The 25,064-nt window shown below is 38.6% G+C and overlaps 4 protein-coding genes across 5 annotated transcripts; 3 read left to right on the top strand and 1 right to left on the bottom strand.

The window, feature by feature from the left end:
• Positions 1-3,901: 3,901 nt before the first annotated feature.
• LOC135671773 (FRIGIDA-like protein 4a) lies at positions 3,902-7,212 on the bottom strand. The gene is made up of 3 exons (XM_065179966.1): positions 6,204-7,212; positions 4,856-5,028; positions 3,902-4,680 (listed from the first exon to the last, which is right to left on the bottom strand). The coding sequence occupies exons 1-3, from the start codon at positions 7,078-7,080 to the stop codon at positions 4,141-4,143; spliced, it is 1,590 nt and encodes a 529-aa protein (XP_065036038.1). The 5' UTR covers positions 7,081-7,212; the 3' UTR covers positions 3,902-4,140.
• A 563-nt stretch (positions 7,213-7,775) lies between these two features.
• On the top strand, positions 7,776-11,962 carry LOC135671771 (YTH domain-containing protein ECT4-like). 2 transcript variants are annotated; one of them, XM_065179962.1, is made up of 9 exons: positions 7,776-7,942; positions 8,368-8,444; positions 8,576-8,732; positions 8,929-9,005; positions 9,191-9,751; positions 10,043-10,615; positions 10,695-10,907; positions 10,971-11,117; positions 11,393-11,962. In XM_065179962.1, the coding sequence occupies exons 1-9, from the start codon at positions 7,909-7,911 to the stop codon at positions 11,552-11,554; spliced, it is 2,001 nt and encodes a 666-aa protein (XP_065036034.1). In that variant the 5' UTR covers positions 7,776-7,908; the 3' UTR covers positions 11,555-11,962. The 2 variants fall into 2 exon arrangements, with proteins under 2 accessions (XP_065036034.1, XP_065036035.1); XM_065179963.1 differs by lacking the exon at positions 7,776-7,942 and having other exon boundaries at positions 8,368-8,475.
• Positions 11,963-12,955: 993 nt separating this feature from the next.
• LOC135671772 (uncharacterized) lies at positions 12,956-18,289 on the top strand. Its single transcript, XM_065179964.1, has 4 exons — positions 12,956-13,654; positions 13,827-14,022; positions 17,207-17,338; positions 17,825-18,289. Exons 1-4 carry the CDS (start codon positions 13,326-13,328, stop codon positions 17,963-17,965), a joined length of 798 nt encoding a protein of 265 aa, XP_065036036.1. The 5' UTR covers positions 12,956-13,325; the 3' UTR covers positions 17,966-18,289.
• Positions 18,290-19,055: 766 nt separating this feature from the next.
• LOC135671769 (uncharacterized) lies at positions 19,056-24,461 on the top strand. Its single transcript, XM_065179961.1, has 2 exons — positions 19,056-19,958; positions 24,320-24,461. The coding sequence occupies exon 1, from the start codon at positions 19,145-19,147 to the stop codon at positions 19,949-19,951; it is 807 nt and encodes a 268-aa protein (XP_065036033.1). The 5' UTR covers positions 19,056-19,144; the 3' UTR covers positions 19,952-19,958; positions 24,320-24,461.
• The last annotated feature ends 603 nt before the right edge of the window (positions 24,462-25,064 follow it).

Genomic DNA, 25,064 nt, shown 5'->3' with positions numbered 1-25,064 from the left:
TTTAAACATTTAAATAGTAAAAATAATCAAAAGATCCTTTACAAAATAAGAAATAGGAGGCTCAGATTCATCTTTTGTCAATCACAAGAACAAACCATAGGTCTTCCCTCTTCTTGCCCAAATCCCATCCTAAGAGATAGACATGGCTGCAGTGGTTGCCATGAAGGTCATCCAAACTGCCTCGCCATCATCCTATTAAGATTGAAAAACCGAGCATCGAAAGAGACCATAAAGCCTTTATGCTTTATACAACATAAGAATCTGTGACTTGCCAACACCATGGAGAAATAATCTTGCGTTTAAAAGCCCAAATGGTGATTGGTCAAATCCATCATTGACTTTTATTTATCATCATAGCCTCTTCGTAATTCAAAAGCAAGATACCGAGAAGCAAAGATGAAAACAATACAGTGAAATTTATAAAAAAAAATATAAATCATCAAAGCTATGAAAGGATAAAAAGAAAAAGGTGGGAAGAAAAGAAGCAATCCTCTTGAATGTATTATTTCTTTCCCCACTCCAAAACAAACTTCATATCCCTTAAATACCTCTATCAAATAAAAACCCTGAATGCGAATAAAAAAACTAGAGAACGATTTGTTGTTAGCAGCAGACATTGATCATTTCACATCATCTAGCTTAATGGATGCTTAATAAATGGATTAAAGAGGGCTACAACATCATCAACACAATCACAATCCCAACTACCTGAAAAAGCAATTATGCAAATGGTACAAAGAATCATTTGCTATATGGGACATATAATTCAAACAAATATAAGCAGTAGCATGACAGTGAACAACTATCTTAAATAATAAGAACAGCCACAACAACCACAAGCATTCTCCCCTGGATGTCTGATTGTTTCAAACATTAACAATGTATCTGGACATGGAAGTGCTTCGCAAGCATAACTCCATGACAACATGAGAAAAAAGGACATCTCAAGGTAGGTTCATTCAAACAAGAAATCCTACTAAAGAGCTTATAATGAACCCCAAATTCTAGAACTATCCCTTTATGGATGAGGCAAATGCAAAAGACAATAAATACTGTAAAACATCCAAACTTAACACGGTGATAGTTTGTACCATCTTTAATGCAGCATAACTGTACATGAACTTTCAAACAAAAAACATTCCTAGAGAATATCCATAAAAATGTCAAAATCTTACACAGCAAGAGATCACCATTTTAATGTAGACACAAATCTTTAGAATATGTTATACAACATTGCAAGCCTTAAGTACAGCAAGTGACAACCTCATATATGCTGAAAACAAATAATGATGATTGTTCAATGAAAAATGAACAAATAATTTGAAAATAAACATGGATAATAATAAAAATATACAAAGAAATAATAAATTACAAAATCTATACCTATATTATTCATTTTTAACTTGCAGCAGACCATACAAATCTAAAATCTGGAATCCAAATTATTTTAGTTTCCTATAAAAGCAAGCAACTAAATGCTTTGGAAAAGTGTACACAACACTACAAAGTCCATATTTCCAGCAACTAGTACACCTTTTGCAAACAGATTCTTGGAACACACGGTCTTCCGCTATTGTCATCATTCTGCTTAGGATTGCAATATCAGACAACAAAGAATCGGATGACACCGCAACATCAAGACATGGGAATAAGGTTATGAAGAAAATAAGATGTAACTACATTCAGATACACCTGCTAAGGGTATGAGTATAATCTCTACTAAGAATTTTCCAGATCACGTCACTCAAAATTACAGGTACATGAATGTAAAAGAAAATGAATGCTAATCAAAACCAAGAAACTAATAACATTGTGACCTGAGATCATTTAAGGTATTAATGACGAACATCATTATTTCTAACTAGGGTTTCATTCAGGATTAATTTCTGCAATATATACATTGCAATCTCCGCCAACAAGATAGAATGCACGCCCCCAAGAATCGTGATATCAGTGACTCGGGAAGTATACGATATGCTACTCCGAAACTTACCTTCAGATGAGCTCCACATCTGTAAATACTATCCTCAAATACATCTTCCAAAGGAATACTGGAAAATGCCCGACATCACCATTTAGAATTGGTAAACCGAGCATCGAAGAAAGTAGATGGAGTTTAGGGTTAGGATCAAGGTTATACATATGCATTGATAACCTGCGATTCGCCGTCACCATGATCGATCCAAGCGCGCCAAAATGACAGACGATCTAATCCGTCAGTAAGCTTCATGTCGCATCATCGCCGCCTCTTAGATCGAAGGCAAGAGAGAAAAGTGAAAACAAAGAAGTAGAAATGCGAGGTAGATCAGGAAAAACAAATCATCGGCATTGGAGAGGAGAAAGAGAGAAGGGAGAGGAGGCGTTCCTGCTCTCGTTCCCCCCATTGTGCCTCGAACTAACTGGGATGGAAGTCTCTCGATCCCGGGTCTTTATAGGCGAGCCGCACCAATTTTGAACGACTTGGGTCGGGTTTAAAGGCCCTCGACTTGTCTTGGTCCGTTTACCTGGCCCGGTCTATTTGCCTGCCCGTTAGCCTGTTATACTATTCGTTTTGCTGATTTGGATGTCTTTTAGTTTTATATTTTAAAAATTACAACATTATCTCTACCCACGACCCCACCCCCATCGGGTGGGTCCCACGTGTTCCCTTGCCTCTCTACAATCTCCGCACGGGAAAAGGACGGCAAGGCTGAGGACTTCCCTTTCTTTTTCTTCATCCCTCCTCTCGAATAATTCGTTTTCCCTTTTTATCCCCATCTTATTAACGGCCTTTGATACATCTGCTTTTATTAAGCATTTATCATAACAAAAGTTTCAGTTCTACGGCACAGTTTTTATTTGATTTCTGCAAATCTACAATTTGATGCTTTAAAATTAACTCAAAGTTAATTTCTTTTTTACTTCCATTTAGGACCAGTTTCTGATTTAGTGTTTGATTTTCTACTTATCTGTCATCCAGAAAAGAAAAAAAAAAACTAATTTCTCACCAAAATGTCAGTCAAGATGGAGGTATAAGAATCCCACCCCAAAAATAATTTGGCTACTAGTGGTAGAAGCTGAGCACCATACTTTGTTTCTGAAAACAAGAATTGTCACCCTCAAACTAGTTGACAAGTTGAATAAAATCAGTCAAGATGGAGGTTTAAGAATCCCACCCCAAAAATAATTTGGCTACTAGTGGTAGAAGCTACCATATTTTGTTTCTGAAAACAAAATATAAGATGCCATCCTATAGACTCTTCTGAAATGTCAATTCATTCTGAAACCGCAAAAAGGAGGTTAATACAGTTCAAATATTGATTTATAATTGCTCTGAAAGAGAGTGTAGGAAAATTTGAATGAGAGGATCAAGACAAACAACTGTGTGCACAGTTCTTTTCTGTCCAATATGTTGAAAAAGAGAAGTTGAAATAAAATCCAACACAAGATTTAGGACAGAAAGTAATAAAGCAAGTGCCAATAGAGTTGGATGTAAATTCCAAATTTAAATAACAATGACCATGTGCCAATAGATCAGATCCACAAAGCATGTCAGCTATCAACCATAAACTGAGCATCAAAGAACCACAAACACATAGTAGGTTCCCCTAGGAAGACCAACACAGCATCACAAATTAGAAAAAGATAACTAATTTACCAAGAATCTATCGTGACTGGAGGGGATCATTTATGAACCATTTGCAGGACGAAAAAAAAAAAAGACTTAATCCACTTATCTAAGATCACCAACTAAGAAAAACTAGTGTTGGATCAAGATACCATATCAACCTTCACAACATTTTGAGTAATTTGATGCAAAAGGTTTTCAATAACAAAGGATTTGAACATTTTGAAAATTGTCCTATATAATCAAGATGCCATATGGGCCTCTACAACAGTAATAAAGTAATTTGATGCAAAATTATTCAACAACAAAGGATTAAAATATTTTGAAATTTTTGTCCAATATAATTTACATACAGTAGGTGAAAGCAGAATACAGCTGATCTAAACAAGTTACTAAAAGCAAACCATCTAATAAGCGCACACATCCTACAAATTCAGTTAGTCACTACAAATAGGCCATCAAGCAGATGGCTCAAAATTATTAGTGATTATGTCATCCAGCCAGGTCAACTTGTTGAAGTCTTGATACCAACCCTACCTGTAGTAAGCCTGTTGATAGCCTGGTGCCACTCCATTGTTGTATCCTCCCAAGGGATTGTAATTTCCATAGACTGGATAACTCATAGGTGGTGAGTGGTATGGCGCACCAAGTGCGACAGGGCCTACTTCGGCTGGATATCCATAGGAGTCCCTGATGACTGGAGGGCTCCTGCTACCATAGACACCGTGTCCTGCTGGACTATCATAAGGATAAGGTGCTGCCGCAGGGTATGTGGTATGGGCAGATGGTGACCGTACAAAGGCAGGAGCAGCAGGGGAGGAGACGTGCACATTGTTTGTTAGACGACCAGCCTTGGCAGGAGGCATTGGTCCCCCATTATTAGCTCGTGTTCGCTTGTTGGCAGGAGCTGCAGGACCACCTCCAGAAGGTTTTTTCTTCTCCACCTTGGCCTTCTCCAATTGTTCAAGTCGCTTCTGAAGGCTCTCTAATGGAAACTCGGCTTCAAGCTTGTGTTCTTGAATACATTTTATAGCAGCCCGAATAATTGACTGTTCCTTGCGGCACGTGTAATTCTGCAATATAACAGAATGAGCACCATTGGCTTCTACATACATGGCAAACATTAGACATACAGAATCACATGAAGCATTTCAAATCATTACCAAGATTAGGGATCCAAAAATGTCAGTGTAAGTCATATGATGTGACAAATTAAAAAGTAAAAAAAATCAGGAATGAGTAGGTTACCGTGGTTTGCCCACCACCGTTGTGATCCTCAAAGGTTGAAGTTGCTTTATTTGAGTCTTTCAGGAAAGATTTTAGCAGTGAAACAGGAGTAAACTTGTCCTGAAGGCCAGCCTCATAGGCAAAGTTTATTGCATCCAGCTGATGTCCCTTACTAATTAGTTCCTCAATAACATCTGCAAATGCAAAAAGTCCTTAAGTGAAACAATAACCTTGTACAAGTGACAATAGCACTGATCCACCATAAGCAGCATTTTCTTTTCATGCAGACATTAAACAGAAAGAAAGCACAAATAGCACAGATAATGAGCAAAAACAGGAAAAGACAAAAAGTATGTGGATTTGTACAAATAAATTTTCATATAAAATATCAAAAACAAGAGGATACATGTTTCTATCTGACAACCATCAATCAAAGTCATACCAGAAAATGATGCAGAAGATAAGTATGATTATGGTCACAATATGATAAATCTGTTGAATATAGGGTCGATCCACAGACAAGAGTGCCAAGCTGAGGTAACACGATTTTCCAAGCTAGTTCATATTGTTTATAATTGTTGCTCTGCAAAAATAGCATTGGAAGTAATAACCTGTATGTAATTGTGAAAGAACAAAACCTTTTTTATCCTTTTCTTCAGAACAAAATAACATGAAACATCAACTAACCTTTTCCCCTTTACCTTTTCTTTGACAGTCCCCCATTTCAATAGAAGCAATAGTGCAACAGATGGAGCTTAAAAAATATATAAAGTCTTGCATTGTCTAGCCATTAAATCACCACTTGGAAATAATATATAAATGGTTTGACTAAAATTTATGCAACCAATGCCAGAAATGAAATGGAGCTTCTATTAATTAAAATCCAAAAATGAACATTGCAATCTATCCACAATAAACTTAATTAACACTTTCAAACATGATTTGAAATACTGTTCAGTCTGCACCATAGTTGACCAGTATTTATCGCTCCAAGCAAGGACTAATGTCGGACCATATGAGACAATAGTGGTCGATATTAATTTTTCAATATTTTTGTCCATACTGGGTGGTGTGGATCGATATGCTTGGTATACTTGGACCATACCGTTACAGTAGATCCAGAACAGTCATCTGACCAAGATTTAAATCCATGCTTCGCTCATGATAAAGACAGAGCATAGCATTTTACCAGACTATTAATATCATTGTTCTTCTAATTGACTACATTAAATTCTTACACATAGAAAATAACCGTGGAAAGATGGTAGTGTTAGCTTATAGTCTCAAGTATAAGAGAAGTCCTAAGATACACTAGATCATAATCATGATCGAATTACCAGGAAGGAGGAACCAGAGAAGAAATCAATACCTTCCATTTTGTCCTCAAGGCCCAATGAAATAGCCAGCTTTGGCATCTGCCTCCGCCATGCAAAGTTCACCACGAGCCTCTGGTATAACTCCTCGTCGTCCTTCCCTACGATCCCAAAAGTCACCAAATGCTGGAGAAACGTGTGTGCATCGGGTGGCTTCACACTCTCAATCCCTCCGTGCTGCTCCAGCGACATCTTCCACTCCTTCGCCATCTCCCTGGCTCTCTCCCTTATATTTCGAGTTGCCAATGGCCTCACCGTTCCTAGCTCTGGATCCGCCAAGACCGGCACTAGTGATTCCAAGACCAGCACGCAGGCCCAACCGAGATCATTCGGCGACTTCACCGGTCTCTTATCCACGGGGAAGACTCCAGAGACGGCGTCCATCACGAATTTGGCTGGATCGATGCAGTTGGCCAGAGCCACCGGGAGTTCCAACCGGAGGAGCTCCACCTCCTTCCTTTTCGCGACCACAAGGTCGAAGAACCCATTGAAATCCATCTTCGTGCACAAAGAACGCAGCTTTTCGGCGAGATCAAGCTCGTCCCCCCCCGCAGCGGTGGCGGATAGGGCCTCGACGGCGGCGGCACGGCGCTCGTCGAGCTTGGCGATAGCAAGGTCGACGGCGGCGTCGATGGAGAGTTCGCGGCGGCGGAGAGAGTCGAGGGCGTGCCCGGTGGAGGCGTCGAGGGACTGGCGCTTGGACCGAAGGGCCTCCGACTTTATCTCGAGCCCCTGCTGGAGGATGGAGAAGTGGTCGGAGAGCTCCTTCCACAGCAGCGTGCAGCTGGTGATGAGCTCCCGCTGCTTCTCCAGCTCTGCGAAGCTCTGCTGCACCACCGAACTCGGGATGACGGCAGCCGCCTCCGAACCCATCTCCAATCTCTCCGAATCGCTCCTCAAAACCTCGATTTCTGATTTCAATCACGGGACAAACAGAAAACGAAGAGAAGAGGAAAACCTAACCCTAACCCTAGAGAGAGAGAGTCGTGGGAAAATGTCGGATAAGAGAGGAAAGGACGAGGAGAAGGGAGAGGGCGGAGTGTCAGCGTGGCAGCCAATGGGGGGACGAAATGTGGCATTGGCGCACTGTAAAGCGTTAAAGAAAGACCACGTCACCCGTGATAAAATTCACGGGGATATGTGGATTAGCCGGCGGAGAACAGCCCAGACTTGTTATGGGCTAATAACAGGTCGGATATTATCACTAGCACCCGATCCGTTTGTGTGTTCGAAAGCTGTGACTCGTGGCTGATAACGTGTCGGATGATATGGTCCACCCGATCCGATTCTGTCTTAAGCACATGATTTGTGTGGGGCCCCCCATATCGCCGGCGCAGTCGTTCTAAGTGATTTGTCATGTTGGATACGCCTTACTGGTTCTTATACCTTATTTATTATTGGGCAATCTTTGGAAATTTACATGGACCCGAAGTGAAGCCTAAACATCTCCCAATAAGATTCGGGTATAAGTAGTGGCAAACCAAAGACGTATACTTAAACTCAAGTGGACGCGTGGCGGACAGAGAGCGGTGCTATTTTGTCGATCTACTTTCGTGACAAAATCCTCTTGCTCTCGCCCGTCCGTCGCGGCGCCCTCCGCTTCCCCGGCCTCCCCTTTACCGTTTCTAGGGTTTGGGCCATCGTATCCTCCCAGAATAGCGCGCACCGTTAGTCCCTTCGTTGCCACCTCGAAATCCGACCATGGCGGCCGTCGCACCTGCTCCTCTTGCTGACCGTATCCTTCCCTCTGCTCGGGAGTTGATTTAGCTTCTCTCTCTTTGCTTCCATTTCGTTGCCGGCCCTCTTTGCTGCTATCCCCTCTTTTTCGGCTAAAAGATTGATTTGCTCCGTTGATTTAGTATTTGGGGATTTTGTCGGGTTAATGTTTGGGTCGGGTGGCACTGGCGTGATGAACAGTGTCTCCGTAGGTCTTTGTTTCGAATAGAGCGTTTGGGGTCCATAAAACGAGATATTGCCACACTATATATTGGTACTAGCTTCTTCTGGTCTTTAATATGTTATTCCGATGTTCGATCATGCTGACTTCTCGAGAGGTTTCTAAAGTGTTCGCTGTTGTTCTTCTCTTGGTTTGTCTTATATGTATTTGGTTATTCTGAAAATTTAGGCAAATACTTTTACTCCTTAATTGAACTGTCAAAGAAACTACAGATCTGATGCGGAAGCTATCGTTGGATTCTAAGAACATGAGTAGCGATGCTTCAGAGGTGACAAAGAAGGTAGCTTTATGAATTCGCCATTTCGATCGATGTAAATCATCCGTTTGCCTTTTCTTTTTTATTTGGTATGAGGTTTGTAGTTTCTGAATTTTCATATGCTCGGTGCTGATATTTTTTGAATTTTCTTACAGCCATCTGGGGTTCAGTATGGTTCAGTAAATGGTAGGGAAGCACCAATGGTGTCGATCCCCACGAGCGAGCGGTCTCTGACTCCGCTGCTTCAGGAGCATCTCGATACGAGCATGTTCTACTACCCCAATGGACATGCTTCATCTTTCTACTATGGAGGTAAATTAATTTTTTAGATATTTTCCTTTCATTAAAATTTTGCTAAACATATCTGATTGATGAAAATGTTTTTCTTTATGATTCTTTGTGGGGTTGTTTTGGGATTTTTGTTTTGGTCACTTAAGTTTTTTAGCTGCCTTAGGAATTTTTTGAGTAATTATGAAGGAATCATCCAATTTCATTTTGAAAATTTCAGGTTATGATGGATCAGCAACTGAGTGGGAGGCTTACCCAAGATACGTTAGTCCTGATGGATCGGAGGTGCCTCCACTTGTAAGTTGTCTTGGACTGTCCTTGCTGTTTTCAAGTGTCAATTGCATTCATAGGGTTTGTCATTGGGTTGATAATTTTATTTGCAAACTTGATACTGATAGGTTATTTTGCAAGTCTCGTCTTTCTGTTCTTGTATATGTATTGTAAGAGCAAGTTTTTTTATAACATTTCCTGATTATTGGCAGGGAGTTTATGGTGACATGTATCACCATGGATATGGTTATGCTTCTTATGGTCCGTGGTTGGGACACAACAGTCAGTTATATGGACCCCAGCATTACCAGTTTCCGGCTACATATTACCAGCCACCCACACCCACACCCACTTGTGTGTCATACACGACAAGCCAAACTCCTAGTTCTAAAGGGGAAGTATCCACATCTGCTGCTGCTGACCTCCCTTCTATTCCAGTAGACACAAAAGCTGATTCAAATGTGATGGCTCAAACAATAACAAATGGCAATGATGTATCAGCAACACTCAAACCAAACCAACAGAACTCATTGTTGAATCAAAGTGGCTCATTTGGTAAAGGTGGTTTGCTTGGTGGTCTTCCTTCAGGCTACCAGGATCCAAGATTTGGTTTTGATGGTATGTGGTCACCCGTTCCATGGTTTGATGGTCCTATATTTTCTGATGGACAACATAAGCCAGCTACAACTAATAATATTTCTTCTATGACTACACAAATTGGCAACACTATGTCCACAAGAAACCAGAATACCCGCCTCCAGCCTCATCACATGGTATGTATTGTTGTAATTGAAATCTTTGTATATTTTGCTGAAGTTGCTGAAGTAGATTTATACCTGTGAGGAGATAGGTTTACAACTTGACACTTGCCTTCTGTGACAACCTGAACACAGGAAATTTAGACTTGCTTGCAGCAAGCTAAGTGCTGGTCCTGAATTTGTGTGTTTTGGGTGTGGGAAAACTCTTCTGAGGCAAACCAATTGTTCGAATTCTTTTTGCTGCAACATTGGGAGTTAATTTTTTCAACTCTTTTTAGTTTAACAAATTATTTATTATTTTGCCAGGGAATGCATGCCTTAGGACCAGCAGCTCCTCGTGTGGCGAACAAGCTGTATCCTAGCAACCGGATGTATGGTCAGAATGCTAATGGATTTGGAAATCATCAGAGTTATAGTTCAAGTATGTACAACTCCAGAATGAATGGAAGATGGGGGATGTCTACAGATAACAACTATAAGTCAAGGGGCCGAGGTAATGGATTCTGTGGTTATGGTAATGAGAACTTGGATGGGCTAAGCGAACTCAATAAAGGACCAAGGGCTGGCTGTTTCGGAAACCAGAAGGGGTTTGGACCTAATGTTACCATTGCAGTAAGGGTACAGAGCCTTCCTGCAAACGTAAATGTTCAGGAGTCTGTTGCAATTCCTGGAAGTGGTCAGTACAACAAGGCAGACTTCCCTGAGACATATTCAAATGCTAAGTTTTTCATCATTAAGTCATACAGCGAGGATGATATCCACAAGAGTATTAAGTACAATATCTGGTCTAGCACTCCCCATGGGAACAAGAAGCTTGATGCTGCGTATCAAGAATCTAAAGAGCAGACAAGTGGATGCCCAATCTTTTTGTTTTTCTCTGTAAGTGTTACTTTTCAATTTTAGCAATTTCTTTCATTTTTATTAATGACCTTTTTTTTTTTTTGCTGTCGACTTATAGGTGAATACGAGTGGACAATTTGTCGGTGTTGCAGAAATGATAGGACGAGTTAATTTTAACAGAACATTTGGTTACTGGCAGCAGGATAAGTGGATCGGGTGTTTTCCTGTTAAGTGGCATATTGTGAAGGATGTACCTAATAACATCCTGAAGCACATAATATTGGAAGACAATGAGAATAAACCAGTGACAAATAGTAGAGACACTCAGGAGGTAAGGATATCATTTACTATCAACTGTTTGGAATCTTAAGTTGATTATTCCTGTCTGCTTCAGGTGAAGCTAGACCAAGGTCTTCAACTGCTTAGGCTTTTCAAAGATCATGTGAGCAAGACATCCATTTTGGATGATTTCAGTTTCTATGAGGACCGCCAGAAGATGATGCAAGAAAAGAGATCCAAGCTACAGCTGCTTCAGAAAAAGGCATGATGAGATGCTATATCTTTAAATTACTGATATGCTAATGTTGGTTTAGAAGTTTCAATTGATAGTAATACAGCAACCCATGAGTCATGCTTAGCTTTGTTCGTTTGAAAATGTTCATTTTGATAACAGCAATTATAATGTTTACAACTGTGCCACATCTTTTGGTTAACCTCATTATGTGCTTCATTTTGGTTTGCAGTGGTGGTTGCATTTTTTTTTTAAACTTGTTCTAATCAGCATGGAAATTATAATTTGCTTTATGGTCCTTCCAGATCATCGATGAAAGCCCGGTGCATTTTGATGAGAAAGATATGGATGGGGTAAGCAGGAACCCTGGACTACAAAAGCCCTTGGAAGTGAAGAATGAATCCGGCCAGGGTGAGCTTGCACTTGGGGAATCAGCACAAGCAGAAAGAAGGGTGGCGCTGCTGTAGCTGATGCTAAACCAGTGACTGAGAAGTTGGTTGTGGTTGATGGGGTTCCGAACTGCTGCTAAGTTATTGAACCCATTTTGAGCAGCTACAACCGTAAGCTGCTCTCAACAGCTGCTCTCAAAGTTTTACAACATAAGGAATTTATACTATATCGTCCACGAGGCATGCATGTTGCTGCCTATGCCCAGGGTCTAACTCAGCCACTGAAATGTAGCTAAGTAGTAGCTTTCCTGTCCTAGCTTAATATTTATATAGAGTTCGTTTTCCATTTCCAAGCTGCCCTTGGAGGTGGAGATTGGTAACTAGGGTTTTCATAGGTATTAGAGTCAATCAACCTGTTCTATGTGCACCTAATAGTGTATTTTCTTGCTTTCTTTTCATCTGCAAGGATCATCTCTTTGGCTGATAGTGGCTTGTTATTTTGGTGGTCTTCTTTGGTGTCAGGTGCTCATTGTCATCTCCCATAACTCAGCAGCAGTATTCTTAGTAGTAGGTTGCACTAGAATGCTGTTCTTAGAGATACTGGATTAAGATGCAATGTAGAAGTTGTCTTGTAACCTGACTTGCATCCAATTATTCTTTGTCCTCTTCACAAACATCCTCCATTATGAGTTTGAATTAAGCTTATGGGGGACATTATGGCAAACTAAGCTAATCATCATGACTGAAGGGGGTAAGTTAGATTGGAAAATAAACTAAGCTAATCATTATCACCACTCAACTGAGACATCAATTTAGCATGCAAATTTGGCATTAACTTCTAATCAACTCCGATAATATTACTATGATAATATCGGTGTCATTTCCTTATGCTCTAATTCAGTGTTCTACTCCCACAAGGTCTCTAGCTCGTAGGATATTTTGATTATATCAATTCAAGATTTTATGGAGACATGATAGAAGATTATGATAAAAATAAATGTAAAAAAATAAATTTACATTCGTGTTCTGATCCTCAATCAATTTATGATTTAAGGATCGCTTACCATGATGTATGTGCATGATTTAAGTACATGATTGAAGAAGACTCTTCCTCAAAACTATATAAATATGTATTACGTTAACAAATAAATTTATTTGACGATATGTCTAAGTGTTAATAGGTTAAAGAGAATTCATATTTGACGATAGATGTAAATGCTACTAGATCGGATGCGAGATGAATATAGATCAAGAAAATAGGTATCTGGGTCCTGTGTTAATTGGTTTGGAATAAATATATGCAGAGAAGTATTTGGATCGGACTTGATACGAGTTCGTGTTTGTGAATAGTTTTGGTTGGATTCGGATTAGAATTCGGATTCGGGTAGGGTTAATTTTTCGGGTATCCTACTTGTGGCTTTCCGTTACCGTTACATACGCACAACATACACTAGGTAACGGTGAACCACAAATCTTGACTCGTCGCGGTCGAACGCGAACCGGTATAGCGGGTGGTGGAACAGCCTTCGACGGCTCTCGTCTCCCTGCTCCGCCGCTGCCTCTAACCCGAAATCCTCCGAAGAATGGCGAAGGTTCGCCAAGAAGAACCCTAGAGTTCCTCTCAATCCTCTCACCCGTTTTGATCCCAGCTCCTTTGATTGCTGCCAATCCGACCCGTAATTCGGCTATTTCATCTTTATATCGAGTGGTCTATCAATTATTTCCGAGATCTAGGTCTTGGCCGCCAAGCAGCTGACCAATTGGATAAGGATCGATATTTCTGCATTAATCCTTTGATTTAGGGGGAAAGCTGCGATTTCTGTTGGAGCAGGCCGAAATTTTCAACAGAATGCCGCCGATTCTATCGTCTCCTAAGGCGATTGCTAGGCTTCTATCAGGAAGAAATCGATCTCTGGATCTCAATGCTCGACTTGGATTTGTGAGAAGGTACCTTGATACCCGGAGGAGGTGGGAGAGATTTGCTCAGAGTCGATGTTTGGCCAGCTTTGCTCGCTATGGAAACCCTTGCGCTGGGCAATTGTTTCGTTCTGCAAAAGACCTCGTTCCCTCCGTCGGTAATTTGCATCGCTACGATCAGGGAAGATGGTTTCTTGGTTGTGGGGATGGGGAAGAAGGATCTCTTCTTTCTAAGATCTATGAGGAGCGGCGTGTGATGGGGTATGTATCCTGTGTCTGCTTACTTAAGCAACTATCTTTCCGCCTTCATTCCTGTGGGAATTGCAAGTCCAGATTCATGTATCAATATTAATAATCACAGTTAGATTATCCATTTGTTTGTTCACGCACTGATGGTATTATGCAGAGCCTCGTAAATCACTTCCTCTTGCAGGTACTCTCCAGAGCAGTTATTTTCGGTGGTTGAAGCTGTTGACCTGTATGAAGACTTTGTGCCATGGTGCCAGCGATCTACGATTATTAAGCGGAATAGTGATGGATCATTTGATGCTGAGCTAGAGATAGGTTTCAAGTTTCTCGTTGAAAGTTATGTTTCTCATGTAGAAATGGAGAAACCAAAGTATCTTAAGGTTTGGAACGAATTTCTTCTCTCTTTTAGTTTATATGCTCATGACATATGGAACTATTATTTAGAAATTTCTGCTTCTTGTCATAGGTTTAGTTGGTTTTGCTTAAGTCGTACGACACCCTTACATGTTCATCCATATAGGGTTAGTCTCTCTGAAACCTCTTATGGTCCCTTAAGAATCTGCAAAAGAGAAGACGATTAGAGTAAACGTTTAACTCGGGATCCCACAAGTAGACATTTCAGTAAACACTTGATAGACAATGCAAATTACAAATATAGGCTTCGTAAGCTCTAAACAATATTGCGCGACAAAGGGTCCAAGATGGTCCATCGCAACCAAAAGTCCCCACAAGTGCCCACATGACACTACTGCGGAATAAGACAGCAAACCAACCCTAGACACTTCTCCAAAGGCCCATCTGGCCATGTGCCACCTGGGTAGCTCTTGATTGACACTCTGTATCACTTTATGAAGCTAGAAAACCCCCATAATGACTACCTGGATGGTCTGTTTCTGTGCAGTTTTGCCTTTGCATGATGACTGCACACAACTTACGTTTACAAGATTGAAACGATTACCAAACTTAACCGAATTGGGGCTGACAAGCCTATATGCTATATAAAACATGAACAAAACCGACAGATACAGACATACACAAGCATTACATTGAACACCCTGTTTGCAGTTTTGATCGTGATATTCTGTTAGTCCTTTTTATTCTTATTTTAGGTATTTTAGATATTTCTCAATTTCTATAGTATTTGTAGAGTGTGTTGATCCCTTCTAAGCTATATTATATACCTTCTCTATAGCTATATTATATACCTTCTAGACTGTAGTACTGATGGTCTTATGGTCATTTTATGGTTAGATGGCTTTGGATGGACAATTCTTAATTCACTCAGATAGGTGATCAAAGAGGCTTGATAATATCTATCACTTTCCACGATTTGTGTGGTTTAGCTAATGCCTTATTTTATTGCTCTTTGTGTCTAAACCTCAATCCTGTTACTTATATGACCTTTAAACCTTTTAGTGATATAGATCACTAATTGGATTAATAAAGTTTTCTAGAATAGGAATACTTTGTTTACTTGAGGCCTTTTTTAGATGTAAGAAAGCATCTTGTCCTTATTCTTTAGATAAAAGATAGCATCTTCCATGCCACTCTCTGCTCTTCCTTGTTCTTTGATGATGTTCATCCTCATGTGTCTCCTTATGCTTCTTTTAACAGTTCATTGTTGGTAATGCTTTTCAGTTTCTTCTCTCCTTTCTCATTGCTTCTTTATTTGCTTTTCCTTATTTCATATTTTCCCTATGATTGACATCTTCTTTTCTTGTTTACTAGATGTTCTGTAACTTTAAACTTGTCATTTTGATAAACACAAATCTTTTGCTTTCTGTATCCTTCCTTTCTTTTTCTTGTATCTGCCATACATTTTCTTCCTCTCTCCATGCTTTTTTGTTGGCGGACAATTCTTTTTTTTTTTTTCTCAAATCTTGTGTTCTTTGGGTACAAACTAAAGCTCGGCTGAAACAAGCATCTATCAATATCAATCATGTACAAAAATATACAATCAAGATAATTTGAGTGACTTCTCGAAGAATTTGATGACCAGAAATAAGGGATATATAGCTGTTTAATCATGTATTTAATGGAAAGCAAACCTGGAGTAAATAATTGTTGTGGCTCAAATGAATGATTAGCTCAGACCATGTAGCAAGTTTATTCTCATTTTCTTCAAATAAGTGAGTCAACGAGATTTTATTGTGGAATTTTAGGTAGAAACCTTATTGATCAGGTATAACTTTAAAAAGGAAGAATTGAAATAAAAGCCCTCGTTTGCTTTCTCAGGCTAATGAGTGGTAATACATATATTCTCTATGCGATTGTTTCTCCTCATCTTTCCCACCCATTTTCTTCTTCCGGTTTGTATGTTTGGTCCGTCCTTTGTTTCGACTCCTTCGAGTTTGGGGATGGTGACTTCTTAAATATTATACTTTAACTATGAGTTATGCTATCCTAACAGATGTACATGATTATGCTTTTCTCATATGTTTATTTATTAAATTAATAGATAAGTCTAATAAACCACATATTTGGAAGTAAATATCAGCTCTGTCATATCTTATCTTAGTCCCATTTCTCCTAACTCTGAACTATCATAGAAATCGTTTCACTAACATTTCCCTATCATGTGTTGTATCAACTGCATTTAGTGTTGCTTTATCTCATGTTCTTTAAAGGCCCAAGTTTGTAGTGTCTCTTCTCCATTATAGCATGAATTTTTCTCTTCATATTGAAGATATGTATGTTACTTAGGTAGATTGACACAATCGACTTTTTCAGTCCCTATTATTATTTAGCTGATAAAAGTTACACACAAATGTCATTTGTATTATAAAATATGTTATTACCTGTCAAGTTGTTGCTCATTGAACCACAGAGTTGCTTGTATGTTAAATGTTCAGGGAAGTCATAAAAGTCTTGCTATCTATCTATTAAGACCTTACTCTCTTCTCATACTTGTGTGGTTCTTCTATTGGCTGGAGCCAGTTACAACAAGCCACAGTTCCAAGTAACATGAGGTGGATTATGTAGATATCTTCCCTTCATTGAGCTCTATTCAGGGAACCTTCAATTTTTTTTTTGGTGGTTAGCATTTAAAATTCTGTATCAATTTGAGTCCAAACTCTTTGTTTTTCTTCAAGTAAATGTTAGTGTGGATTTTGGTTGTCTTATCAATTATCAGTTTATCAGTTGTATACTTAAATGATGATATTTCTCCTTTGAACTCCATTCCATTGCTGGAGGCACCTATAATCACTTTTTTTACTACAGATAGCCAGTCACAAAAGAGGTTCTACGTGTTTCTGTTGCAAGATGCAAGAATTTCTGTAAAGTTTGTAGAAATACTGAATGCTAGATTGATGGGCCGCATTGAACGAAACTTGAACAGATTCAAAATGTTGGATCCTGAAGTATTTATTACTTCTCTTAAATGGAAAAGGAGTTTGTTCTTATGTCTAAAGCCTTTCATTTGTGTGATTGCAGCTAGATTTAATATTACAAAGTTGGCATTGAGTAAATTATCATGTGTAATTGAGCAATAGTAATTTACTATCATCTTTTTTCTTGTAAATATTAGCTCATATTGATTGGTGCAGCTTGTATTGCTTTCAGACCACTGCTTCACAAAGCGGGCTTTTTGACCATTTGATCAACATTTGGGAATTTAATCCGGGACCAGTTCCTGGAACTTGTGACCTTTATTTCTTGGTGGATTTTAAGTTTCAGTCACCACTATATCGTCAGGTAAATTTTGAATTGTCTTCCTTCTTTTTTTCCATATATTTTCAAGTTGATTTTGTTGATACACAATGAAATTTTGAGATGTAATTTTCATTCACATGTAAGTACCTGAAAGTGAATCTTGAATGACTGACCTTTTTCTGGCATCATGCACATTGCACTTATATTCTTTAACACATTTAGAATCCTTTTTAGAAGATTCAAATTTACTTGTTCAAGTTATTGGACTTGGAAGTCTGTTGTTTAGATTTGTTTTCAATATCTTCGATAGTGTGACCAAGAAGTGTCATTGTTCTTCTCACTTTGAGAACTTTTTAAACTTATGTAGATTTTTGAAACAAAAATCTTATGGGGGGCCATAGTCCTGGAACTGGTTAAAATAGGTTTTACATAAATTGAACATTTTTCTGCATCATAACTGAGCTTTTTTTTTTGCACCTTAACTCTGCATCTGATTAGTGTGTCTTTTTTTTCCATCACTTCTGGCAGGTGGCATCAATGTTTTTTAAGGAAGTAGTCTCCCGACTGGTCACTTCTTTCAGTGATCGTTGCCACAGAATTTATGGTCCTGCCATCCGGGTGCTTGAAACACCTTATGGGCAAACCACTAAGCCTGGTCAGTCATCTTGAGCAGGTTAAGTGATGAAGAGGTCTGCCAAAGGGCAGTGAATAGTCTTAGGGTAACATGATTCGGAGTTAGCTGGCCTATTTTCAACTGGAACTTCATGGATCAGCCTGATCAACAACAGAATATCCAAATTTTCTCGACACCATATTCACCATTTTTTCTTTCTATCCTCAAGCCCTGAAAAATTATTGTGCAAGGATTCTTTGTTGGGACAGCACCTGAATCTTGTATCTTTACATATCATCTTGATAAGAGACATGCAAACATGAAATTTAAATATTTTTACCTGCAAGCAGCATTGATATTGCAGAGGAGATTAAACTGCATGTTTTGTTTAGTTACTTGTTATGTAGTGATTTTTTTTTCCCTATTTAATTGACAAAAAGTGTTTGGGATGGAGAAATAATGTCCCAATGCAGAAGGCAGAGTCCTATTTCCTCATATTGGGTAAAACAATTTCCTGTGTCTTTGGCCAGTTTGCCAAAAGGTTGCTGTTGAGGACTGTGTTGGCTATTACTCAGAATGGTGGAAGAAAAGTTGATCTGCTTCCATGGGAATCAATTTAGTTTTGCAAGCTGGTCTATCTTAATCTATACATCACACGGTTGTAGGCAACAATACTTTTTGCTATGGTGCAATCTTGTTGAGGACATGGCTGCATGTATTGCTCTGTTGAATTCCTTCCATGTGTTTGTTTATGTTGAATTCCTCTATAACTTTAGGCTGCAAAACATAAATGGAGAATAAATTTGGTGAACTACATCTCTTTAATTAACAATCCATTCTAAATATCTTTTTATTAACCCTCAGGTAAATGATACTGCAAACTAAGGAAATTTTACAAGAAATAACATAAAAACAGATTTATTGTACATTTTGTTTGGTGGGCAATACAAAGCTTCTTATTAGTTATCTGGAAACGCGCTCCCAAAGCCTTGAGCACGTGACCCGAACGTGACTGCTCAAGGCGCCTCCTCCCCTGGTTCGAAACCCCAAGCCTTCTGCACGTGATTCCAACGTCACTGCTCAAAGCCCCTCTCGCTTTCCCCACGTGAAACTTACGTGACTGCTCTTAGGCTATTTTTTACGCCTCCGCTTCCGCCCCGCGAAAACCCTTGTAGCTCTTTGTTGCGGCCGCTTCAAACCCTAACCCTAGAAACGCTAATCGCGATCGGAGAGCCATGTCGATGTCGAAGGGCTCCAAGATGCTGCAGTACATCAACTACCGGATGCGCGTCACGATCCAGGACGGCCGCCAGCTAGTGGGAAAGTTCATGGCCTTCGACCGCCACATGAACCTCGTCCTCGGCGACTGCGAGGAGTTCCGCAGGCTGCCCCCTGTCAAGGGCGCCGCCGCTGCGGCGGGCAAGAAGCCCGGCGAGGAGCGGGAGGACCGCCGCACTCTCGGCCTCGTCCTCCTTCGCGGTGAGGAGGTTGTGTCAATGACCGTCGAGGGCCCTCCGCCCCCCGACGAGTCCCGCGCTAAGGCCCACGCCGCCGCAGCTCTTGCTGGCCCCGGCGTTGGCCGCGCCGCCGGCCGCGGCATCCCTACCGCGCCTCTCGTCCAGGCCCAGCCCGGGCTCGCCGGGCCCGTGCGTGGCGTCGGCGGGCCCGCACCCGGGATGATGCAGCCACAGATCTCGCGCCCTCCGGTGCCTCAGCTGTCGGCCCCGCCTGTCTCCTATCCTCAAGTCATCCGCCCTCCGCCGCCGGGGCAGATGCCGGGTTACCCAGGCCAGCCCCCGTCGGTCGGCCAACGCCCACCCACAGGTATGCCTGTTCAGTTTGCTGCGAGGCCTGGGGCTCCACCACCGCCATTCCCGGTGCCGCCACAGATGATGAGGGTCCCTCCGCCGGTGATGCGGCCTGGTATGCCTGCCCCACTGCCGCCAAGGCCAGGGATGCCACCACCGCCAGGTGGGCCGGTGCCTGTGTTTGCTCCACCAAGACCTGGAATGCCACCACCACCTCCGCCAAATCAACAGTGATTCACTGGTATGTTATTTTGGCGCATTTACTTGGAATCTCCTTAAATGCTTCGTGCTTAAACTTTAGCTATAACTTGTGGTTCAGTGGTTATCTCAAATCTTTAATGTAAAGCATTAGCAGTAACTAAACATAGAGATTGACTGGGCACGCTTTGGGGCAACTAGCTTGTGAGCTCTTGCCACCAAAATTGTTTTGGAATGGTTCCTTTAAAAGGCATCGAAGAATGAATTTGGGTTTCCCACAAAATTAAAGCTTTAAGCTAATGATAAAATAGTGAAATAGTTTCCACATAGTTAATGGCATACTGAATCTTACTGGTTCTGCTTTCCATGATTTCATTTCCCTCTCATAATTGCTGATTTACACTGAGTGGGCATATCAGTAATATGCAAAGTCAGTTCTATTTTGTCCACAGCACAGAAACATGTGGTATAAGCAAGGTAAAATGACGTTAATACAAGCAAGGGAAAGTGGCTTATGCCTTTGTTTGATCTAGCTTACTTTGTCATTCATCTATGAGAGAATTTATGCCAGATGGAAGTGTATTTTTTTTCATGACCCATAAATAATAATTGAAATCCTGCACATATTTTAAGTTTCAATCCCCTCATTTTTTTGGGTTTTTTACATTTCTATTTTTTTTTCAAAATATTTGGAAATAGCATATTTTGTCATATCTATATCCCTCTAAATATTAAGATCCTTATATATCCCCCAAATATCAGTTCTTTCACATATATCTCTCCCATTAACATTCATCGTGAAAAACTCAAGTTAACCAACTGTAGCTAATATTTAGTTAGTTTAAATTAAAAAAGATATGTATATAATAAACTCTTGATGTTTTTATTATCATAATGAGTTTTTAAAGAATATTATTGTTATTTAGAGTCAATTAATAGTCAAATGATTGTTAATGTATGGAGATTAACCACAATGGTATACATGCAACATTTTATATATTGCATGGATGTTTATCTTAAACTTAAATTCAAAGGGATAAATACAAAAATCATATATTTCACAGGGATATATATGTATATGTGTATATATATATGTGTATACACACACATATATATATATATATATGTGTATACATATATATATATATATATGTGCATACATATATATATATATGTGCATACATATATATATATATATGTGCATACATATATATATATATGTGCATACATATATATATATATATATATATACATATATATGTGTGTATACATATATATATATATATCCCTGTGAAATATATGATTTTTGTATTTATCCCTTTGAATTTAAGTTTAAGATAAACATCCATGCAATATATAAAATGTTGCATGTATACCATTGTGGTTAATCTCCATACATGTGTGTGTGTGTCTCCATATATATATGTATACATATATATATGTGTATACATATATATATATATGTGTGTGTGTGTGTGAGTGTATATATATGTATACACATATATATATGTACACATATATGTATATATATATATGCATGTATGAATTTTTGTTTTTTTTCTATAATATGGTTTCCTTTTAGATGCTTTTATATACGAAAATAGGGTGAAATAAAGAGCCTAACAATGTAGTTAAGCAGTTTAACAATTATTTATATCTGTGATGTCAGGTGGTACATGCTGGTGTATTATTTGAATAGACACTTAGATGACACAACATGAGAAAATGAGTAGAAAATAGAAATAAATGGAGCAAATAAATGATTTAAATAAAAAACTTTAATAAAGCCAATTTGATTATTATTTGAATAGACACTTTAATGAGGTTGCTGGGTGTGAAAATGGTCTGATGCATATTGACTTACTGGAAAAATTATACCAATATCCACTTTTCTGCTTAGCACGTGAATTCAGATACAGATATTAAATGGAGACTAAATTTTGTAGCCATATTTGTTTAATGGGGACATGCATATACACTGATTATATAATGGATATGTATTCAAATGACATATCAGGCTAATTTATGTTAAATATTATATAAATCTGGGAAAAATAATTAAGAAACTAGTTAAAATTTATTAAACATATTTCTTAAATATGAAAATAGAAAAAACTAAAATATTTGCACACTATATGAAACACCAAAAACTACTTTTCCTAGATTAACATGGATTAATTTAATAGTTCCCATTATATTTGGATATTTTGTTGTGAACTCAACCCATAATCATTCTCCAACTTAGAAGAAATTGGATAGTGGGATCTCCATAGAAATATAGATATGTGATAGAGATACATCTACTTAACCATATTTATAACCAACTTCACCTAGATGCCGAAGTTAGATTCAGGCATATGGTATTTGTTTTCACCCCTAGTGATTGCTTAACCTTCTATAACATTCACTTTCTTTTTCTTCTTCTTGATAAGTCTAGGAAACAAAGGTAGAAACCTAAGAGATGTTGCCATGACAACTTATAAATTTTCACAAAAGATCTCATGACAGATATTAAAATATTTCCAGAGGAAAAAATTAATTACAAAGATTTAAAATATGTTAATTGAACACGAATTGAGTTCATCACCAATCCAATCAGATTTATGTTGGTCCTTATTTCTAGCCTAGTATAGATCCAGAAAATATGTTGATTTTCATGTGAAGAGATTTCCAATCCTAAATGTACCTTCTTCCTCATCTATTTTCTTCTTAATGGTGATTTGGTTTTGAACTGGTGTCACCTATTTGGGGTGGTATACCACAAAACTCAATCCTTGTATATGACATTTATATCATCTTTGTTATTTTGTAGTCTGTACTTAAGAACATATGTATGATGCTATCATCTCCAATTATTTGTTTCTGTAATGTGCATGTGTTGAGGGCATACTTCATATGATATTTTAGATAAGGTCATTAGCAGTCTGTATCTCAAACTTTGTATTCCTTCATGATCTAGCTAATCAGAGTTTACAATGTGACATCAACCTTTCTGCTGGCATGGGTAGATCAGTTATTGTTGATCCTCACGAGATCCCACATTGACGGGAGTCTTAGTTTTATGGACTATTAGGCAACGTTTTTTATTTGGACTTTGAATTGCTCTGAATGCGTGCACTCTCCTAATTTTTGTTTGTGTCTGAAGTATATTTTTGATGGTTACTTACAAGAATAGTTCTCGTATATCTTATGAATCACTTGGTCATAGGCAGTCCAATTTATACAGTTTTTTTCATGCATAAGATTATTGTGTCTATATCATGTCTGTCTCCCATGTTCATTTCTGTGCTTCATATTTTTTTTCTCTATTTATGGATTTTATTTATATCTAATATAGGGTTTTAATTGGAGATTTTATCATCCCAATATTATGTATATTGTTCTAGGGGCTGATTCTTCATGTATCCTACCCATCATTTTCTTCTACTTAAATGCCATGTAAAAACTGCTCATTATCTGGAAACCATCATATTGTACCTGAAGCAAATAGTTACCATCAAGATTGAAGATGCAGTCTGTACTAGTTTGTAGTCGTGCCACTTGAGCAGGAATGACTGTTCTTCCCCTGTCATTGTTATGGGCTGGGTGGGTTAAAAGTTTAGTAGAAGTGAGGTACCTCATGTACTAGTTTGTTGGAATCATATATTTATAGGATTTTGTCTTATACAAATTTGCTGGACTGCCGAAGTTAAGTCTGTAAGATATCAGTTTATAGTGGAGAATATAGGTGTTGTGAATACTAAATAGAAAATAGTAATCTTATGGAAATGACCATATTGTACCTATTTGCTTCTTTTATAGGTATACACAAAAACAGGCATAGTTAATGAAGTAACCATGAAAAAAAAAAGAAATTCATAAGGAAACTTTTGATTGTGGGATGTAGAAATGTAAATAGAAGACAAGGATCTTGTGAGGGAGCCCTAAAAGATAACCATGTACTCTAAACTGTCTGCCTGGTGAATCGATTTATGTTAAAAAGGAATTTAAGTTCCACCATCTAATGATTTTGGTTTATGATTACTGGAACATATTCAAGTCTGTCTTGCTAGCTGCTGGTGTTGACTCTTATTATGTATTCTGTCTTGATCATATATAGACCACCTGACAATTCTGATAATATAATATGTGCTTTGACTTTTGGGCGCAACCATACAGTCAAGTATACATGTAGTAGAAGTTTTGAATCATTACAATATTCGGAGTTATACTCGTGTTGTAAGGTTCCATTGTAGCAATTTCAATCTCTCCTTTGGAGTGACTTCTGTCTCACTTTTTCTTTGCTCGACACTAGTTAAATTTATTTCTCTAATAAAGTGAATATTGCTGCTATCTGCTGGAAAGTCAAGATTGAATGTCTTCTTTTGCGGAATTTGATTTGGTGCACTTTTTTTGCTTTGCCAGGTATATCCAGTTTTCTTGGCAACCGTGGAGGGTCTTGTGTCTCTGTGTTATCTAGCCTTGATCTGCATCAGCTTTCTGCGTGGAAGATCTTATCCATAGCTTGGAATTACAATGTGCATGCTATATGACGAGTACTCGATACAAATTCTGAAGTTTGGAACCCTATGAACCTCTAGTTATGGTTTGAAGTCTTTTTACCATCTATCTCGAATACCTGAAACTTTCAGAAGACTAGTGTTGTTATGTTGTCACTTTTCAAGTTCATCTGATGATTTTATCACATCATCCTCTTGCAGATATAGTGAACAGAAGCTTTATAACATCTGCTATCAGTTTTTTTCACGAAAACTCTGCACCAGCTTGAAACACTTGTGTTCTCAGTGCACTTGGCACTTCCGCACCGGAAACAACATGTAGATATCATGATAGTTTAGATAGATTCATATCAAGTTACCATTTCATTCAACTGCCCCTCGTAATGTATGAAATTTTCTACATCCAGCAAATGTAATCATCATCCATGAGTGACCTGAATCATCTTTTCAAGTTATATATTGTGACAGTTATCTTTGGATAATAACAAAAGCCTACGTTTTTCTATAGTGATTCATTATAAATCATGATAATAATTTGTAATCATTTTAATATGTCTCCATAAAGAAGGAGGCAGTTAATCATGCTAAAGTAAAATAGTTTTATACTGATCAAACGTGTAATTCCAAAATTACAGGGAGCACCTTGGATA

This window comes from Musa acuminata, chromosome BXJ1-4 (genome assembly GCF_036884655.1).
Source record: "Musa acuminata AAA Group cultivar baxijiao chromosome BXJ1-4, Cavendish_Baxijiao_AAA, whole genome shotgun sequence".
Taxonomy (NCBI): Eukaryota; Viridiplantae; Streptophyta; class Magnoliopsida; order Zingiberales; family Musaceae; genus Musa; species Musa acuminata.
Note: the sequence above shows the minus strand (reverse complement) of the source record. Positions and strands in the feature narration are given on the sequence as shown.

What these genes read in the sequence shown, in the direction of transcription:
- LOC135671773 (XM_065179966.1), bottom strand. Translation starts at nt 7,080, where the DNA reads ATGGGTTCGGAGGCGGCTGCCGTCATCCCGAGTTCGGTGGTGCAGCAG. An exon ending in CCTTGAGGACAAAATGGAAG is followed by an intron (nt 5,029 to 6,203) that starts GTATTGATTTCT and finishes TTGCATTTGCAG; the next exon opens with ATGTTATTGAGGAACTAATT. An exon ending in ACGGTGGTGGGCAAACCACG is followed by an intron (nt 4,681 to 4,855) that starts GTAACCTACTCA and finishes GTTATATTGCAG; the next exon opens with AATTACACGTGCCGCAAGGA.
- LOC135671771 (XM_065179962.1), top strand. Translation starts at nt 7,909, where the DNA reads ATGGCGGCCGTCGCACCTGCTCCTCTTGCTGACC. An exon ending in ACCTGCTCCTCTTGCTGACC is followed by an intron (nt 7,943 to 8,367) that starts GTATCCTTCCCT and finishes GAACTGTCAAAG; the next exon opens with AAACTACAGATCTGATGCGG. An exon ending in TTCATCTTTCTACTATGGAG is followed by an intron (nt 8,733 to 8,928) that starts GTAAATTAATTT and finishes TGAAAATTTCAG; the next exon opens with GTTATGATGGATCAGCAACT.
- LOC135671772 (XM_065179964.1), top strand. Translation starts at nt 13,326, where the DNA reads ATGCCGCCGATTCTATCGTCTCCTAAGGCGATTGCTAGGCTTCTATCA. An exon ending in GAGGAGCGGCGTGTGATGGG is followed by an intron (nt 13,655 to 13,826) that starts GTATGTATCCTG and finishes TTCCTCTTGCAG; the next exon opens with GTACTCTCCAGAGCAGTTAT. An exon ending in AGAAACCAAAGTATCTTAAG is followed by an intron (nt 14,023 to 17,206) that starts GTTTGGAACGAA and finishes TATTGCTTTCAG; the next exon opens with ACCACTGCTTCACAAAGCGG.
- LOC135671769 (XM_065179961.1), top strand. Translation starts at nt 19,145, where the DNA reads ATGTCGATGTCGAAGGGCTCCAAGATGCTGCAGTACATCAACTACCGG.